Below are 18,288 nucleotides of genomic sequence, written 5' to 3'. Positions count from 1 at the left end.
GCTCCTGGGGAAAGCTCACAGATCCTGGGAACAGCACCCAGATCCTGGGAACAGCACCCAGACCATGGGGAATGACACCCAGATCCTGGGAATGGCACAGAGATCCTGGGAATGGCACCCAGATCCTGGGAACGGCACCCAGATCCTGGGAACAGCACCCAGATCCTGGGAACAGCACCCAGATCCTGGGAACAGCACCCAGATCCTGGGAACAGAACCCAGACCATGGGGAATGACACCCAGATCCTGGGAAAAGCTTCCAGCTCCCATAAAAAAATCCACTCAGCTCCTGGAAAAAGCAGCCAGATCCTGTAACTCCCAGCTCCTGGGGACAGCACAGAGATCCTGGGAATGGCACCCAGATACTGGGAATGGCACAGAGATCCTGGGAATGGCACCCAGATCCTGAGAATGGCACCCAGATCCTGGGAATGGCACAGAGATCCTGGGAATGGCACAGAGATCCCGGGAATGCCCCCCAGCTCCTGGGGACACGCTGAGGGATCCCTGGAGTTGCTTTCCCAAGGGAGAAGCCATGACCCGGGGGAGGTTTAAGCTGGAATGTTCTCTTGGCAGGTGTTTGGAGGCCCCTGAGCGCAGGAGCCTGCAGGAGGCTGGCCGAGCTCTGGGCTGTGGCTGTGGCCCTGGCAGTGTCCCCAGCCATGGCTCCGGGAGGGTCCCAGCGCTGGCTGGCCAAGGGCAGGGCCTCGCCCAGGCTGGTGCTGGTGGTGGTGTTTGTGGCACTGCTGCTGGACAACATCCTGCTCACCGTCGTGGGTACGGGGCACTGCGGGCACCGGGGGCTCCTGGGGGGCACCGGGGGCTCCTGGGGGGCACCGGGGGCTCCTGGGGGGCACTGGGGGTCCTTTGGGGGCACTGTGGGCACTGGGGACTCCTGGGGGGCACTGGGGATCCTTTGGGGGCACTGGGGGTCCTTTGGGGGCACTGTGGGGTCCTCTGGGGCCCTGGGGGGCACTGGGACTCCTGGGGGGCACTGGGGATCCTTTGGGGGCACTGGGGGTTCTTTGGGGGCACTGGGGGCACCGGGGGCTCCTGGGGGGCACTGGGGGCACCAAGGGCTCCTGGGGGGCACCGGGGGCTCCTGGGGGGCACTGGGGATCCTGGGGGGCACTGAGGGTCCTTTGGGGGCACTGGGGGGCACTGGGGGTCCTGGGGGGCAATGTGGGGTTCTTTGGGGGCAATGGGGGTCCTTTGGGCTGAGGGGCACTGGGGGTCCCTTGGGGGCACCGGGGGTCCTTCGGGGCTGTCTCAGGGTAAATTTGGTAAATTTGTGGAATCCTTTTGGGGCACATTTTGGGGTTCTCTGGGGCTGTCTGAGGGTACATTGTGGTTTTTTGGGGCTGTCTCAGGGTACACTGTGGGATCCTTTGGGGCACAGTATGGGTTTTCTGGGGGGCTGTCTCAAGGGTAAAATGTGGCACTTTGAGGAGTGCTTGTGGGTACAGAGTAGGGTTCTTTGGGGCTGCTTCAGGGCACATTTTGGGGTTCTTTGGGGCTGCCTCAGGGCACATTTTGGGGTTCTTTGGGGCTGTCTCAGGGCACATTTTGGGGTTCTTTGGGGTTGCTGCTGCGGGGTTCTTTGGGGACACAGCGTTGGGCTCTTCAGGGCTGCCCTGGGTGCTCCTCTCCATCACTGCCTGTGCTGATGATGGTGATGGTGATGAAGGACACCATCCAAGACCCCCCACCTGGCCAGCACCGCTCAGTTCAGCTTCGTGCCGAGCCAGGAAAGGCAGGAAAATCCCTCACTAATCCTTCCCTGGCTTTCCCCAGTACCCATCGTCCCCACCTTCCTCTACACGACAGAGTACGAGGGTGCCGACAGCTCCGTGAGCCCAGCCCTGCCCGCACCGACCCCTGCGGCCCCGGGGGCTCCTCCTTTCTCCTCCGTGCTCTCCTATTTCGACAACACCACCGTGCCCGTTCGGGGCTTCACCGGCACCGCGGAGCCGCCGAACGGGACGGGGAGCAGCCCCCCGGGACATGTCCCCAGGACACCCCCAGGACATCCCCCGAGCATCCCCCCGGGACATCCCCCCAGGACACCCCCAGGACAGGTCCCCAGGACACCCCCAGGACATGTCCCCAGGACACCCCCAGGACATCCCCCGAGCATCCCCCCGGGACATCCCCCCAGGACACCCCCAGGACATCCCCCGAGCATCCCCCCGGGACATCCCCCCAGGACACCGCCAGGACAGGTCCCCAGGACACCCCCAGGACATCCCCCGAGCATCCCCCCGGGACATCCCCCCAGGACACCCCCAGGACAGGTCCCCAGGACACCCCCAGCCCCATCCAGGAGCTGTCTGCAGGGTGGGGAGTTCCTGGCCCAGGAGAACACCCGAGTGGGGCTGCTCTTCGCCTCCAAGGCTCTGGTCCAGCTGCTGCTCAACCCCTGGGTGGGTCTGCTGACCAACAGGTAGGTCAGACCCCGGGCTTCCTGCAATTCCATCCCTCGGCTCCTGCCTGCTGCTGGAATCACCAGGCGTGGAATTGCAGGGATTAGCCGGGAGGGAAATCGCAAGAGGTAAAAATGCCCATCCGAATGGCAGGAATGTTCCCTTCGCCTGCACACGGCTGTTGCGTTTATGTCCCAGCACAGAGCTCCCCAGCGCTCTCCTCAGGTGCTGGCAGATGCTGTTTCATCCCAGCCACCACGGAACAAACAAACTCAGCCTCCCGCCCCACTATGGACGGATAAAATGTTGTTTTCATGTTTTCTTTCTCTCCTGCAGACACTGAGCTGTGCTGGGGAGCCCTGGGGGGGTTTGCAGGGTTAGTGGGGGGCTCTGGGGGTCCCTCTGAGCAGCGCTGTGGGCACATCGCCCCCTCAGGAGCTGTTTCCAGCCCACAGACATCTCCCAGGGGAGCAGGAGGAGCCCTCCTGAGCTGGGGGCTCGTTTTTCCCACTCCAGGATCGGATACCACATCCCCATGTTCCTGGGCTTCACCATCATGTTCCTGTCCACAATCAGTGAGTACCGCCCTCCCCACCCTGCCCAGCAGAGAGAGGACAGAGCAGAGCCCCCGGGCTGAGAGGAGGGTGACAAGGACCATCTCCCTGCCCTCTCACCCCTGCCAGTGCCAGCTGGGGCCAGCCTTGCCCTGCTGCAGTTTCAGCCCAGCTCTCCCCTCCCTGCACAGTGTTTGCTTTCTCGGGCACCTACACCCTGCTCTTCATCGCCAGAGCCCTCCAAGGCGTCGGCTCCTCCTTCTCATCGGTGGCAGGTGAAGGTTTTGGCTACACCTCAGTCCCTGCATCAGCTCCCCTTGGCTGGGTTCTCCTTCTCCTTCTCCTTCTCCTTCTCCTTCTCCTTCTCCTTCTCCTTCTCCTTCTCCTTCTCCTTCTCCTTCTCCTTCTCCTTCTCCTTCTCCTTCTCCTTCTCCTTCTCCTTCTCCTTCTCCTTCTCCTTCTCCTTCTCCTTCTCCTCCTCCTCCTCCTCCTCCTCCTCCTCATCCCCATCCCCATCCCCACCCCCAGCCAGGGGGCAGCTGAAGCCCCTGAATCGCAGCTGCTGCCCGGGAGGAGCCCCAGGGGCGCAGGCAGGCTGAGGTGGGCTCTGTGTGTCCCCAGGGCTGGGGCTGCTGGCCAGCGTGTACCCGGAGGACTCGGCGAGGGGCAGTGCCATGGGGATCGCCCTGGGGGGCCTGGCCTTGGGAGTGCTGAGTAAGGAGCCCCCGTTCCCACCGGGACACGGCCAGTCTCCTGTTCCTGCAATAACCCCACCTGCCTGGCCGGGCACCCCCCGGGCTGCTGCTCCCCTTCCTCCCTCCCTCTGCCCCCTCCCCGGCATCCCCTGTGGGACTGACACCCCCCAAACAGCCACCAAACAGCCACAGGGACCCAGAGCAGCTCCAGGATCTGGGGACAGTGACACTGCCAGGATCTTGGGATGGTGACACTGCCAGGATCTGGGGACGGTGACACTGCCAGGATCTGGGGACGGTGGCACTGCCAGGATCTGGGGACGGTGACACTGCCAGGCTCTGGGGACAGTGGCACTGCCGGGATCTGGGGATGGTGGCACTGCCAGGATCTGGGGACAGTGACACTGCCAGGATCTGGGGACAGTGGCTCTGCCAGGGTGTGACCCAGCCGTCCCTTGCAGCTGGCACTGCTGAGGCCACACTTCGAGTGCCGTGTCCAGTCCTGGCCCCTCAGTTTGGGAAGGACATTGAGACGCTTGAGCGCGTCCAGAGGAGCCAACAAGGCTGGTGAGGGGCTGGAACACAAACCCTGTGAGGAACAGCTCAGTGAGCTGGGCTTGTTCAGCCTGGAGAAAAGGAGACTCAGAGGTGACCTGGTCACTCTGCACAGCTCCCTGAAAGGAGGCTGTGGGCAGCTGGGCTCAGTCTCTTTCTCCAGGCAGCACTGACAGAACGGGAGGACACAGCCTCAAGCTGCACCAAGGAAATTTAGGTTGGATGTTAGGAAAAAGCTCTTCATGGAAAGCGTGCTAAAATACTGGAATGGTCTGTCTGGGGAGAGTCACCATCCCTGGAGGTGTTTACAAAAGACTGGATGTGGCACTCGGTGCTGTGGTTTGGTTGAGGTGTTAGGGCTGGGTTGGACTTGATGAGCTTGAAGGTCTCTTGTGATCCTGTGATCCTGTGATTCACTGATTCAGTGATTGTGTGATTCTGTGATTGGGTGATTCTTTAATTCATTGATTCTCTGATCCTGTGATTCAGTGATTCTGTAATTCATTGATTCTGTGATTCAGTCGGGGCACCCTTCGGGAGCATCATGTACGAATTCGTGGGGAAATCATCGCCCTTCCTGGTCCTGGCCTTCCTTGCCCTCTTGGATGGAGGTGAGAAACCAAAGGGTTAAACCCTACAAATAAAGGAAATTATTGAAATGTGGCTGTTTTGGGGAGAGCCCGCGGGGAGGAAGAGGCACATCAACACAGACGGGTGATACCATCAGCACCGCTTATTCCATCAGGGCTAAATCCTATTTTTGCCATCTCCAGATGACTGACACAGCAACAGAGCAGGAATTAATCCCTTATTGCTTAAAACCCCCCCTGATTGCTTTAATGGCTCAAACAGCACATTGAGTAAAGCTCTTTGAACTGTGAATTCTTTGGCAAGACACTCTTGTCTGCAGCCTCTCGGTGCCACGAAGGAATCAGGCTTTGCCAGCAGAAACGGTCCCAGATGGAGGCCACGGGAGCTTCCCGAGTGCCACAGCAAAGTTCCAGCCAGCAGGAGCTGCATTTGCAGTGGGAAGCACGGGGCTAATTAAATTACAGCCCCAGTTCCCGTCCTTGTCTGGCTGCAAAGCAAGATATCCGTAATGAAGCGTGTAAGAGCCGCTGGAAAATGAAACACGGGCCTCGTGCCTCTCAACCTTCCTGCTTTAATCCTTTTCTGTTCCCCATCCCATTCCTGCCACGCTCCGGTGGCAGCTCCCCAGCTGGCAGCCCCAGGGGAACATTTGTCCTTTGGATGGCTCCAGGGCTTGACAAAACCCTTCCAAGGCTCTCCGGGCAGTTCTGCTGCTCCCTCCCGCTCCAGCCAGGTCCCCAAACAGCTCCTGCTGCCGGGCTGGCTCGGGCTGAGGAGAGGGGCATGGAGTGAGTGGTGCCTGCAGGAAGGAGCCACCAGCCGTGTTCTGTCCCCAGCTCTGCAGCTGTGCATCCTGCAGCCCTCCCGGATCTCCCCGGAGGTGAGCGCTGGCCCAGGGAGGTGGGCGCTGCCCGGGGCTGGGGGCTGTGCCAGGGGCCAGCGGAGGGCACGCACAGCCCCCAGCCCAGCTCGCCCCCTTTGCAGAGCACCAAAGCCACCCCGGTGTCCACCCTGCTGCGAGACCCCTACATCCTGGTGGCTGCAGGTAAAACTAAAACCTGGCCCCGGTTAAAGATTCCCTGGGGCCTGCTTGCAACAGCAGCAAAAAGGGCTCAAAGAGAGCTTTTCTCCCTTTTCTCCCTTTCCTTCCTTTTCTCCCTTTTCTCTCTTTTCTCACATTTCTCCCTTTTCTTCCTTTTTCTCCCTTTTCTCCCTTTTCTCCTGTTTCTCCATTTTCTCTCTTTTCTTCCTTTTCTCTTTTTTCTCCCTTTTCTTCCTTTTCTCCCGTTCCTCCCGTTCCTCCCGTTTCTCCCATTTCTCCCATTTCTCCCATTTCCCCCGTTTCTCCCATTTCTCCTGTTTCCCCCATTTCCCCCATTTCTCCCATTTCCCCTGTTTCCCCCATTTCTCCCGTTTCTCCCGTTCCTCCCGTTTCCAGGAGCCCTGTGTTTCTCCAACATGGCTGTGGCCATGCTGGAGCCCACGCTGCCCATCTGGATGCTGCAGACCATGTGCTCCCCGCAGTGGCAGCTCGGTAGGTCCATGAGCTTTGGAGAGTTCAGAATCCCAGAAAAAACCCCCAAGACCCGTTGAGTCCAACCTGTGGCTGATCCCAACCCCGAGCACCAAGTGCCACGTCTGGGAGCTCCTTGGACAATTGCAGGGACCAGGATCTGTCCCTGCCTGGGCACTGCAGGAGGGATTGAATCATCTTTCACATCACTCAAAAAAAAAACCCCAAAAAGAAACATCTGCCCTCCTGCCTGTGCAGTGAGCGATCCCAGGCTGGGCATGGCTCCAATTCCAGCTGGAAATGTCTTCAGTGGTGGCTTCTCTGCTCTGTTATTGATAAAATTGTGTGGAATTTGCTGGCCAGCAGAGCAGTAACGGGGCAGGGAGGCAGCGGGGTGCCCTGGGAGCCCATCTTCTGCAGGGCAGGGAATGGGCTCGTGCTGGGCTGGGATCGGGGAGGCCAGATGGGCTCTGCAGAGGCAGCTCCGAGTGAGATGAGGCCGTTCCCAGCACCCCAGGCAGGGCAGTATGGGCTCTGCTGATTGCCAGCTGCCCGGAAAATGGGATGTGGAGATAACAAGCGCCTGTGTTTGCTGCAAAAACAGCCAGGAATGGTGATAAAACCCAAGTGGCGCAGGAATGACCCGGGGGGTGCCCCGGGCTGCACTTAGATCCCAAATTGGATTGCAGGCTGCGAGCAGGGGGCTGGAATTGCTCCTGATTGAGTTATCCTCAGCAACAGCCAGGCACTAAAAGCTTCTCCAGAGCAAGGAAGGGCCAGGGGAAAGCGGCACCCGGGGATCCTGGCAGTGGGAGAAGGGACAGAACCCAGGGAGAAAGCACTCAGAGCTCCCCTGTCACCACTGGAGAAGCTTTGAGGTGATTTAACAGAAGAAAATCCCAAATATATTCCTTAAGATGTTCAGGGAGCTGAGATTTGAGAGCAATTTGGGTTCAGAGTTCGACAACAACCCGCCCCCTCTCACGAGCTGTTCTAATCTCAAGGGGCTTCTTTATTCTGTCTCTTTCTCCCATAATTGTGGGGAAAAGAACCCAGAAGAGCTTGGGCTAAACCTGCAGGATTAACCATGTGCTGTAGCTGTTAGAGGAGAGGAAATTAAACACAAATCAGCGTGTTCCAATAAGGAAGGTGTCCTGGGGAAATGGAGCTGATCACTTTTATTTATTGTCAGCAGGAAAGGATATGAAAAATAAACAACTGGTACAGCAGCAGGGAGAGCAAATATTTAATTGTGAGCTACATAATGATCCCCGAGCTTTTTACCTTTATTCCTGTTTATTTAGTGAGGGGAAAGGTGGAGAGGTGGAACAGGGTGAAACTGTGACAGGAGATGTTCACGTGCCTGGCCTGGCTCATGATATTCTCCAAATGAGGCAGCTGGGGAGCGAAAATCTGTGCAAATCTGTATTTTCTTGGGCACAAGGCACTTTTTAATCCTTTCTGTCTCCCAGGGATGGCGTTCCTGCCTGCCAGCGTCTCCTATCTCATCGGCACCAACCTCTTTGGGATTCTGGCTAACAGGATGGGCAGGTAAGGAGGATATTAAAGATTTTGGCTCAGCACTGCCCAAATTTCAGCACATTTTGCTCGAGGCCGAGAGCTCCTGCGCTGTTCTCATGTTGCAGGTGGCTGTGCTCCATGATTGGAATGGCTGTGGTGGGAATCAGCCTCCTCTGTGTGAGTAGCGCTGGGGAATCCAAGGAGTCTCCGCAGGGATTTTCATGGTCCTGCTCAGGGGCTGCACCTGTGGGTGGGTTTTGCAGATGGGAAAGGTGTCCAGACCTTAAGGCTGAGAGATTTGGGATTGTTCAACCTGGAAAAGGCTGTGGGGTGACTGAATTCTGGCTTCCGGTGCAGGACTTGAAGGGAGCCTGCAGGGAAAATGGGGAGAGAGGATTTACAGGGGATGGAGGGACAGGACAAGGGGAAATGGGTGGCAGAGGGGGACGCGGGCAGTGTTGGGTGGGATATTGGGGAGATATTCCTCCCTGTGATGGCGGGAAGGGGCTGGGATGGAATTCCCAGAGAAGCTGTGGCTGCCCCTGGATCCCTGGGAGTGCCTAAGGCCAGGTTGGAGCACCCTGGGATAGTGGAAGGTGCCCCTGCCATGACATGGGGTGGGACAGAAAGAGCTTTGAGGTCCCTTTCATCCAACCCACTCCATCATTCCATGATTCCAAGCACTGTGTCCCACCTTCCCACCTCCCAGAGGCTCTCACCTCCTCTCTCTCCTCTCCCAGGTCCCCATGGCCACCAACATTTACGGGCTGATCGGCCCCAACGCCGGCCTGGGCTTTGCCATAGGTAAGCCGGGGGTGCTGTGGCTGCTCCCGGGCAGCTCCCCAGGGGCCGTGGGGACTGAGGAGCCCCTCGTGCCCCGGGCAGGAATGGTGGACTCCTCCATGATGCCCATCATGGGCTACCTGGTGGACCTGCGCCACACCTCAGCCTACGGCACCGTCTACGCCATCGCCGACGTGGCCTTCTGCATGGGCTTTGCCGTCGGTAGGAGGGCTTTACTCGTGGTGTAGCTACTCAGGGCGTATCTCCCCAGTGTTTTGTCCCTTTCTGAGGTTTGGGTTTGCAGGTCCCTCCACGGGCGGGGCGATTGTGCGAGCCCTGGGCTTCCCCTGGCTGATGGTCATCGTTGGGGTGCTGAACATGGCCTACGCCCCGCTCTGCTGGCTCCTGCGCAGCCCCCCGGCCACCGAGGAGAAGATGGTCAGTCAGGCGTGCTTTCCTGGAGTTTCATATCCCAGGGATTTGAGGGAATTGGGAATAAATTTGCCAGGGGTGGCGTGTTCCGTGTTGGGCTCTATGCCGCCCGCAAACACGGACCAAAAAAACTCAGATAGAAGGAGGAAAGTTTAGAGGGTCCTTCCCTGCACTCACGGGAAAACTCTGCTTTGGCTTTTTCCCGCTGTGATAACGCTCCTGGTAACTGTTCAAAGCAATGGTTATTTTTACTAAAGCACCATTTCTGCTCTGCTTCACCCAGGCCATCCTGAGGCAGGAGTGCCCCATGCAGCCCCAAAGCTGCTCCCCCAAGGAAGCCCAGCGGGAATTCCCACCGGCGGAGGCGGAAAACGTGGAATAACCAGGGCAAGGAATGTATTCCCTGCTTTGGAGTCAATATTCTGCTTACAGAGCATGGATGTGTGAGCAGACACGGCCAATTTAGCCCTGTCAGGCTGAATTTCCAACCTCTGCTCCAGCCATCCATTTAGTGAAGCCGCTGTGGGACGTAACGGTGGAATCAGGTGGCAGTGAAGATGTCACTGCAATGTCACCGCTCCTCTGAGGACACTAAAAACCCTTCATTTGTGTCTTGCTATAGTCTGATGTATTGTGCTATGTCTGTGCTACTCGTGAGTCCTTCCCAACACACATTAAATTAATTTATTCGTTTGAAGACCTCTCAAGAAACTGAGCTGGGAATACGGTTTAGAATTAGCCAACAAAGCCAGTTAGATCGCTGTATTTAATGCGGTGCTGCACACGGGGGTCTCAGAAGCTCTGAGGAAAAAATCAGGCAGAGAATCTGCAGTTTCCCCCACGGCTCCAAAATGCAGAATTAACCTGTTCCAAACACATCGCTCGGGGGCCCTCAGGGTCTGTTGGAGTAAGGGTTGGTTTGATCACCGCCCTGAGGGGACGCGGCCCCGCCGCCATGACAGCACGGCCCGCCCTCCTTCCCGCCCTTTTCCCGCCCTCCTTCCCGCCCTTTTCCCGCCCTCCTTCCCGCCCTCAGGGCCTCGCTCTCGCGAGACTTGGCGCGCCCCGCCCCTTCCTGTAATGGCGGCGCCCTAGACCGCGCGGCTGGGACCTGCAGCGTCGTCAGTCACCGCTGCCACCGCCACCACTGCCACCGTCACTGCCTTCTCTGTCACCGCCGCCACCTCTGTCGCCGCCACCATGCACTCGGACGATGTGAGTCCGACCGTTCTTTGGGGCCCGTGTCAAAGCCCGCCCGGGCCGTGCGCCCGTCCCGCGTGGCCGGGGGAGCCGTGTCCCCAGCGGGGCTGCGGCTCGAGGGGGACAGAGGGACCGGGGGGTGTGAACGGGGACTTGGCAGCAGCCGATGTGCTGGGCCTGTGCTCGTTGCGGCATCGCGCTCTCCCTGCCCGGGGAGCACCGAGGGAAGCCCGATGTTTGCGGGGTGTCCCCCTCGGAGCCCCCCGAGGCTGCCGGGGCCGGGTGAGGGCTGTCCCGGTGTGACACCCGCTGTTTGTCCCGCAGGTTGTCTGGAGCATGCTGGGGAACAGGCAGTTCTGCTCCTACAAGATGACGTGAGTTTGGGGGGGCTGTGGGGAGATCCAGCAGGGAAAGGAGGGGGGGCACATCTCGGGTACCCCCCAAACCCCACAGTGCCACCTCTGTGCCACCACGGCCGCCTGTGAGAGTCACAGAGGGTGGGCTGAGCTGCGGGAGCAGTGGGGTCTTCCTGCCCTTCCCTCGTTAATTCCCTGTCCCCTTTTTTCCAGCACCAAAACGCAGAATTTCTGCCGAAATGAGTACAACCTGACGGGGCTGTGCAACCGCTCCTCCTGCCCGCTGGCCAACAGCCAGTACGCCACTGTCCGCGAGGAGAAAGGTGGGAATTCCTTCCTGGAAAGGGCATTTGGAGCCCCCATCCCTGGAGGTGTCATGGCATTCGATGCCTGGATGTGGCACTCGGTGCCCTGGGCTGGGATCAAGGTGTGCACCAAAGGCTGGATTTGATCTGGGCAGTCTTTTCCAGCCTGGATGGTTTTGGGATGGAGCTCCTGGGCAGGGAGGGGAGGGTGGCAGTGGCCGAGGGCAGCTCTGGGGAGTGGCTCAGGGCTTTGTTCCCTGTCCCCAGGTCGCTGTTATCTCTACATGAAGACGATCGAGCGGGCGGCGTTTCCCCGGCGCCTCTGGGAGCGGGTGAGCTCGGGGACAGTGACAGCTGCTCTCTGTCCCCACGGAGGGCAGCAAGGCAAGGGAATGGCCCCCAGGTGGGCCAGGGGAGGCTCGGGGTGGACAGCAGCAGGAATATCTCCATGGAAAGGGTGGTCAGGCCATGGAACTGCCCAGGGAGGTTTGGAATGCCCATCCCTGGAGGTGCACACAGTGCTGGGGACAAGGTGGGATCCACCTTGGAGGGCTTTTCCTTAGTGATTCCCTGGCTGTGGGAGCAGTGCAGCCCCTCCCAAGGGTCCCTGCTGTGTTGAGCTCTGTTACCAGCCCTTCCCCTGTCCCTCAGGTGCTGCTGAGCAAGAACTACGAGAAGGCTCTGGAGGAGATCGACGAGAACCTCATCTACTGGCCCCGCTTCATCCGGCACAAGTGCAAGCAGAGGTTCACCAAGATCACGCAGTACCTGATCCGCATCCGCAAGCTGACCCTCAAGAGACAGTAAGGGACACGGGGAGTGACCATGCAAGTGACCACTGCTGGCTTCTGGAGCCCCTCTGCTGGCTGCTGTCACTGCTGGGACACAGAGCTGGTCCCCGTTTTCCTGAGGGTTTCAGGTGGATTTGGCCTGGAAGAGCTGCAGGAATCCAGTGTAGAAATGCACTGAGGGAATGTCCTGTGCTGGAAGGGACCCACAGGGATCACTGATCCCAAATCCTGGCACTGCACAGACACCCTAACAGCTCCTCCTGGGAGCTCTGGCAGCCTTGGGGCCGTGCCTGTTCCCTGGGGAGCCTGGGCAGTGCCAGCACCCTCTGGGGCAAGAACCTTCCCCTAAAATCCAACCTGACCCTGCCCTGGCACAGCTCCAGCCATTCCCTGCTCCTGTCCCTGTCACAGAGCAGGGATCAGAGCTGTTCCCTGGGAGGAACTGCTCCTCCTGTGGCCCCTCCAGAGCTTTCCCCATCCTCTGGACGCTCTCCAACAGCTTTAGATCCTTCTTACCCTGAGGCACCCAAACCTCAGGCCATTCCACATGCTGGGAATGCTGCAGCAGCTGCTGCTGGAGGCTGTGACATTCCCAGTGCCTGTTCCCTGCAGGAGGAAGCTCGTGCCGCTGCGCAGGAAGATCGAGAGGCGCGAGAACAGGCGAGAGGTACCGATGGCCCCGTGTCACCTGGTGTCACCTGCTGCCACCGCTGCTGTCCCCGCTGCCCCTCGGCCTCACACAGCTGCTTGTGTTCCCTAGGAGAAAGCTCTGATTGCTGCCCAGCTGGACAATGCCATCGAGAAGGAGCTGCTGGAAAGGCTGAAGCAGGACACGGTGAGGCTCACACAGAGCTCACACTGCTGCCCCTGGGGGCGTGGGGAGTGCCTGGCTCCCCAAAACACGAGGGCTCCCCAAAACACGAGGGCTCCCCAAAACATGAGGGCTCCCCTCTTTTCTATGCACAGGGAGCCCCAAAACACAAGGGCTCTCCTCTGATGTCTGGCGAGCCCCAAAACTCAAGGGCTCCCCTCCTGATCTGTGCAGTGCCTCAAAACACGAGGGCTCCCCTCTGTTCTGTGCACAGGAAGCCCCAAAACACGAGGGCTCCCCTCTGGTGCCCAGGCAGCCCCAAAACACAAGGGCTCCTCTCTCTTCTGTGCAAAGGGAGCCCCAAAACACAAGGGCTCCCCTCATCTTCTCTGCAGGAGCGTGGGGTCAGAGTTGGGAAGGGGCTGATCCACACCTCAGTCTGAGGCTGCCCCATGCAGCCTTTCAGTGCCCCCCAGCCCAAAGTCCATCTTTCTCCTTATGGAAAATCCCAATTTTCTTTTCAGTATGGAGACATTTACAACTTCCCCATCCACGCCTTTGACAAGGCCCTCCAACAGCAAGACGCAGAGAGCGAGAGCGAGTCGGATGCAGAGAGGGAAGAGGAGGATGATGAGGAGGTAAAGCTTCCAGCCCTGCTGTGGTGCTGAGCTGGGCTGCTCCTTTCCTGCTGGCTGAGGAGAGCTCAGGACAGCTCAGAAAAACCTCGTGGTGGCCTTGGTGGCTGTTCCATGACACAGCTCAGTCCCTGCCTGTGCTGCTTTGCTTGCAGGACGTGGACAGAAGGGAGTTTGTGGAAGCAGAGGAGAGCGAGCTCAGCGACTTTGAGGTGGGTGAAGCACCAGGTACAAAGTGAGGCTGAGCTGCTTGGGCACCTCCACCCTCAGGTGTCTCTGGGGCAGCAAAATCAGAGCTGTGGAAGAGAATTGTACAGTGGGACCCCAGCCCAGCTCCTCTGGAGCCAGGGACTGCGGAATGGGATCGAGGTGATTTTGGGGAAAGAGGAGGTTTAGTTACACAACCTGCTCTGACATCACTCTGGTCACTCAATTCTTCCTCAGGACATGGATAAGCTGGAGACAAGCAGTGAAGAGGAGCAGGAAGAGGAGGAAGAAGTGGAGGAGAAAGCTTCCCACTCCAAATCTAAAGGGAAAACACCCCTGAAGGGCCCAGCCAGGAGAAAACGTCGCTACATTGAGATAGAGTACGAAGGGGAAACAGAGCCAAGCAGCAAGACAAAAGCAGCCTGAGGCCCCCTGATCCCATTTTGTACGGACTGACAACTCCAGATGTGTCACCAGGGCCTGACTCCACCTCCACCCCTCACAGGACCCTCGGGAACTGCTGGTTTCATACTCCACTCATTTTCTGCAGCAGCAGCAGCAGGGTTTGTGTCCCGAGCCCAGTGGTTGCAGTGAGTTTGTACGACTAGGTGAAGCCCAAAGGAACATCCCCACCTCCTCTGCAACCACAAAAGCTCAGCCCAGACTGGCCTGGGGAGCTCTGCTGCTCCCTGCGAGGCTGGAGGAACCTCCCGTGGCCCTGGGGGCAGCTGGATGTGTCTGGGGGAGGTGTGGGGCTCACAGGTGGGACGAGAACGACAGAACTCTTAAATAAATACAAGTTTTATTGTACCAAAGGGGGTGAGCAGTGTCAGCACCTCAGGTGCTCTCCTGCACCTTCCTGAGGCATTCCCGCACGCGGTTCTCCTCGCAGCTGCTGTGCACCCCTTCCAGCAGCACCTGCAGGGGAACAGCAGCGTTCCCAGTGCCCTGGTGCTCCGCTGTGGTGTCACCCACCCTCCCCTGTGCAGCCCAGCACAGGCTGACCCCCATCAATCCCACATCCAGCCATTATGGGATGGGGGAAATGCAGAATCCTGCTGGACAGAGGTTGCTGCCTCACCTTCACCTGGCCCTGGGAGCAGCGGTCCAGCAGGATCAGGCACTGGGTGGCCCTGTGGAGCAGGGCAGCTCTGACGGGCTCGGGTGTCGGGCCCCGCTCTGTGTGAACATCCCAGAGCAGCCTCAGCAGGGCCTTGAGGAGCACGGGGAGCCTGCAGGGCATCCTGCAAAGGGAAACACCTCATCCCAAAGCCTGCCCGAGCCAGGGGACAGCATAGCTGGGGCTGCTGTGGGGCAGGACTGGTGCCAGGACAGCCCTGGACATGCAGGAGCCTCAGGATGCTGCTAGGAATGGACCCAGCCCAGGCCACAGCACAGGGCTTACCCCACAGTGATTTAATTTGTGCTTTTGGAACAAGCACAAGTAGGAACAAAATGAGGACCCAGCTTTGTTTTGGAGCCAGGTTTTTGAGAAATGCCAGTGGGTACTTCCTGGGACAGATTCTCCCTTAGGATTTCAGGGCCTTTTCCTCAAGAAAAACTAACTTTGGACCTTAAAGTGGAAATGCTCAGGATAGAATGCTCATGAATGAAGCATTCATGCCAGGACAGCTTTTCTGTGTGTAATCCCCCCAGAGGTACCTGGGCCAGGCGTGCTCTATGGTGCACTGCAGAGTCTCCAGGATTCCCAGTCTGGCCTCTTCCTCGGGGCCATCAGACACCTCCAGGTAGCCCAGGATGACTCGCTCCAGCCTCTTCAGGTGCCTGACGATGAGGATGCCGAGTCTGGAGGCACAAACACACCCTGAGGAGGGAGGGTAGACACCCCTGGATCCCAAAAACACACCCTGAGAAGGGAGAGTAGACACCCTTGGATCCCAAAAACACACCCTGAGGAGGGAGCATGCCCTTGGATACCAAGGGTGGGTCCATCCCTGTGCTCTCTCCTCCTCAGGAAGACGGGCAGGACCCCAGGAACAGCTCTCAGCCCCTCAGGAAGACGGGCAGGGCCCCAAGAACAGCTCCCAGCCCCTTGGGAAGGTGGGCAGGGCCCCAGGTACAGCTCCCAGCCCCTCAGGAAGACGGGCAGGGCCCCAGGAACAGCTCCCAGCCCCTCAGGAAGGTGAGCAGGACCCCAGGAACAGCTCTCAGCCCCTCAGGAAGGTGGGCAGGACCCCAGGTGCAGCTCCCAGCCCCTCAGGAAGGTGGGCAGGACCCCAGGTGCAGCTCCCAGCCCCTCAGGTGCCCCTGTCCCCTCTGTCTCACCTGGTGACAAAGGCGGGCAGGGTCCCTGCGTAGACCCTGCGCAGCGCCAGCCGATGCTCGGCCTCCATGTGGGTCAGCACCAGCTGCAGCACCTGGTCCCAGGGGGCCGTGGCTCTGCCATGGCCCTGCTGCCGCTGGCATCGCTCCAGGATGGGCAGCAGGTCCAGCAGGCACAGCAGCACTGCCTGGTTTGGGGGCACATGGGGAATGTGAGCTCCTGCTCTCCAAAAAACAACAAACCCCAACCCTGTGGCCACCCACAGTGCTTCAAACCCCTTCCCTGCCCACCTGGAATGGGACAGGAGGCACGAGCTCCTCCCTCTGTGCTATTCTCCTGGAATCTACTGAGTTACTTTACAGGACTGCCACAGGGAACAGGCTCAGCCTCCTGCTTTAAACGGAGGGGCTGCTGCTGCCCCAAGGCACCTCAAACCCAAGTGCAGCCATCCTACCTGGATGAGAGGGGCCTCCCGTGAGTAGAGGTGGTTGTAGAGGGCGTGGAACACCACCTGGGCCCTGTTGAACTGGCACAGATCTGCTCCTGGCTGCAACAACAGAGAGCAGGACGTTACTCCTGGGCAGAGTAAAAACCCAAGGAAAGCTCACCCTTCCCAAACCCTGGGAAGTGTGAGGAGCTGCTGGACGTGCAGGTTAAACCCAGCCATGCACCAGGAGCAGAGGTTAGGAATCTGACCCACACCAGGGAATGGCTGGAGCTGTGCCAGGTCAGGTTGAATTTTAGGGAAAGGTGCTTTCCCCAGAAGGTGCAGCCACTGCCCAGGCTCCCCAGGGAATGGGCACAGCCTCGAGGCTGCCAGAAAATCTCCATGGATGAGATCCTTGGGGTGTCTGAGCAGGGCCAGGGCAGGACTCTGATCCCTGTGTGTCCCTTGCAGCCCAGGACATTCTGTGGCTGACCCTCCCTTCACACAACCCCGGCAAAGCGCTGCAAGCCCTCCCTCCCTCACCACGTTGAGGATGATGTGGTGCAGGCAGCGCACTCCCAGCACTTTGTTCTCCTCCTGGAAGTCATCGGAGAGGAGCAGCGCGGGCGGCAGGACCCGCTCCAGGTGTGGGCACAGCCAGGGCCGGCTGACGCGGAGCAGAGCCCAGGAGAACACGTCTTTGGAGGCAGGGTTACGCTTCCAGGTGTCTCTGGAGAGACAGACACAGCTCAGGGAACACACAGTGCTCATTTCCCGTGCACTCGAGGCTCTCAGCTGGCAGCAAACTCTGACAACCACTCCCCAGCACCTTCCGCTGCTGGGCATTTGTAAAGCTCCTGGTTTCATGTTTATCATCTCTTGAGCCTCATCTCCGTTTCCCAGTATTTCCTACAGAGACCCTCCAAACACGCTGCACTCACTTGGTTAACTCCTGCTTCAGGAGCCCCATCACCACTCCGAATCTTCCTTCCTCCTCCCCTTCCTTTCCCCTCAGGAATTCCTCCACGGAGCCGCAGCCCTCAACCTGGACCAGCCTCTCCAGCAGCTCCTGAGCCACCGCCCGAGTCCCCGCCGTGCTCCAGGGCCTCTGCTCTTTGTGCGTGACGGCGAAGATGAACGCGTGTCCCAGCAGCCGCCGCAGGCCGGGCCCCACCGCGGCCGTGCCCAGCTCCCGCTGCCTCCGGGCAGCTTCCAGCTTCTGCAGGAGCAGCAGGAACGCGGCCCCGACGCTCTCCGCTCGCTCGGCCAGCGCCGCGTCCTGCCCGGGGGGCTCGGGCCCGTCCTGCTCCCGGCGCGGCGGAGCCCCCAGCTCGCCCAGCGCCGCCGCCAGCTCGCCCAGCGCCGCCGAGCCCAGCAGGGAGCGCGGATCCGCCGGCCGCAGCAGCGCGCTCAGCTCCCGGAGCGCTGCGGGCCGCTCGGACAGCGCCAGCAGCAGCGCCTGCTCCGCCGGGACTGCCCCGGGAGCCCGCTCGGGGCTCGGGCTGCTCCCGGCCATGGCCCGACACCGGCCCCGGCCGGACCTTCCCGGCCTGGAACCCCGCTAGGGACACATCGCTGCGAGCGGGGAGCCGCGGGACACCCCCGGGACCCCCTCAGAGAGCCCCCCGGGACCCCCTCAGAGAGCCCCCGAGAGCCCCCCGGGACCGCCTCAGAGACCCTCGAGAGACCCCCGGGACCCCCTCAGAGACCCCCGAGCACCTCTGGGACACCTCAGGCACCCTCAGGACCTCTCAGAGACCCCCAGGACACCTCAGAGACCCCCTCAGAGACTGCCGGGACCCGCTCAGAGGTCCCCGGACACCTCAGAGACCCCCAAGCAGCCCCAAGTCCCCCTCAGAGACCCCCCGAGCAGCCCCAAGACCCCCTCAGAGACCCCCGAGCAGCCCCGGCCCCGCGCCGCCGCCAGCCGCACCACACGCCCCAACTGTCGCAAAACCCCCGCACCGATTGCCGTAAAGCCGATGGCGGCGGGGGTGTGGCTTTGTGTGAATAAATTAGCATCGCTAATTAATGAGCGCTGTGCGGGAGAGAGCGGCCGTGCGGGGCGGAGAGACCGGGAACGGCGGCACGGAAGGCACGGGAAGAACGGCTCGGAGGGGATAAAACAAAGGGCGGGGAGCGCTGCGGGGGGACAGCGATGTCGCCATGACCGACAGAGCAGTGGCGCGGCGCTAGGTTCGGGCG

At 60.0% G+C, this 18,288-nt stretch overlaps 3 protein-coding genes across 4 annotated transcripts; 2 read left to right on the top strand and 1 right to left on the bottom strand.

Annotated features, from left to right (window-relative positions):
• The first annotated feature begins 2,165 nt into the window (after positions 1–2,165).
• On the top strand, positions 2,166–9,764 carry SLC18A1 (solute carrier family 18 member A1). Its single transcript, XM_086865704.1, has 13 exons — positions 2,166–2,998; positions 3,169–3,252; positions 3,599–3,691; positions 4,749–4,838; positions 5,655–5,698; positions 5,803–5,863; positions 6,257–6,352; positions 7,804–7,882; positions 7,978–8,029; positions 8,593–8,656; positions 8,738–8,857; positions 8,940–9,073; positions 9,351–9,764. The coding sequence occupies exons 1-13, from the start codon at positions 2,959–2,961 to the stop codon at positions 9,447–9,449; spliced, it is 1,056 nt and encodes a 351-aa protein (XP_086721830.1). The 5' UTR covers positions 2,166–2,958; the 3' UTR covers positions 9,450–9,764.
• Positions 9,765–10,016: 252 nt separating this feature from the next.
• MAK16 (MAK16 homolog) lies at positions 10,017–14,187 on the top strand. The gene is made up of 10 exons (XM_023940751.2): positions 10,017–10,282; positions 10,592–10,641; positions 10,837–10,946; positions 11,196–11,260; positions 11,580–11,731; positions 12,332–12,386; positions 12,480–12,554; positions 13,055–13,168; positions 13,321–13,377; positions 13,610–14,187. The coding sequence occupies exons 1-10, from the start codon at positions 10,268–10,270 to the stop codon at positions 13,796–13,798; spliced, it is 882 nt and encodes a 293-aa protein (XP_023796519.2). The 5' UTR covers positions 10,017–10,267; the 3' UTR covers positions 13,799–14,187.
• On the bottom strand, positions 14,156–17,720 carry TTI2 (TELO2 interacting protein 2). 2 transcript variants are annotated; one of them, XM_023940752.2, is made up of 7 exons: positions 17,025–17,719; positions 16,627–16,813; positions 16,111–16,203; positions 15,659–15,843; positions 15,035–15,178; positions 14,454–14,616; positions 14,156–14,290 (listed from the first exon to the last, which is right to left on the bottom strand). In XM_023940752.2, exons 1-7 carry the CDS (start codon positions 17,597–17,599, stop codon positions 14,210–14,212), a joined length of 1,428 nt encoding a protein of 475 aa, XP_023796520.2. In that variant the 5' UTR covers positions 17,600–17,719; the 3' UTR covers positions 14,156–14,209. The 2 variants fall into 2 exon arrangements, with proteins under 2 accessions (XP_023796520.2, XP_086721829.1); XM_086865703.1 differs by lacking the exon at positions 14,156–14,290 and having other exon boundaries at positions 14,300–14,616; positions 17,025–17,720.
• Between the last annotated feature and the right edge of the window lie 568 nt (positions 17,721–18,288).

The sequence above is a fragment of the Cyanistes caeruleus genome, chromosome 29, assembly GCF_971803275.1.
Source record: "Cyanistes caeruleus chromosome 29, bCyaCae1.hap1.1, whole genome shotgun sequence".
NCBI classification, from domain to species: domain Eukaryota; kingdom Metazoa; phylum Chordata; class Aves; order Passeriformes; family Paridae; genus Cyanistes; species Cyanistes caeruleus.
This window is presented reverse-complemented; position numbering and strand designations above follow the sequence as displayed.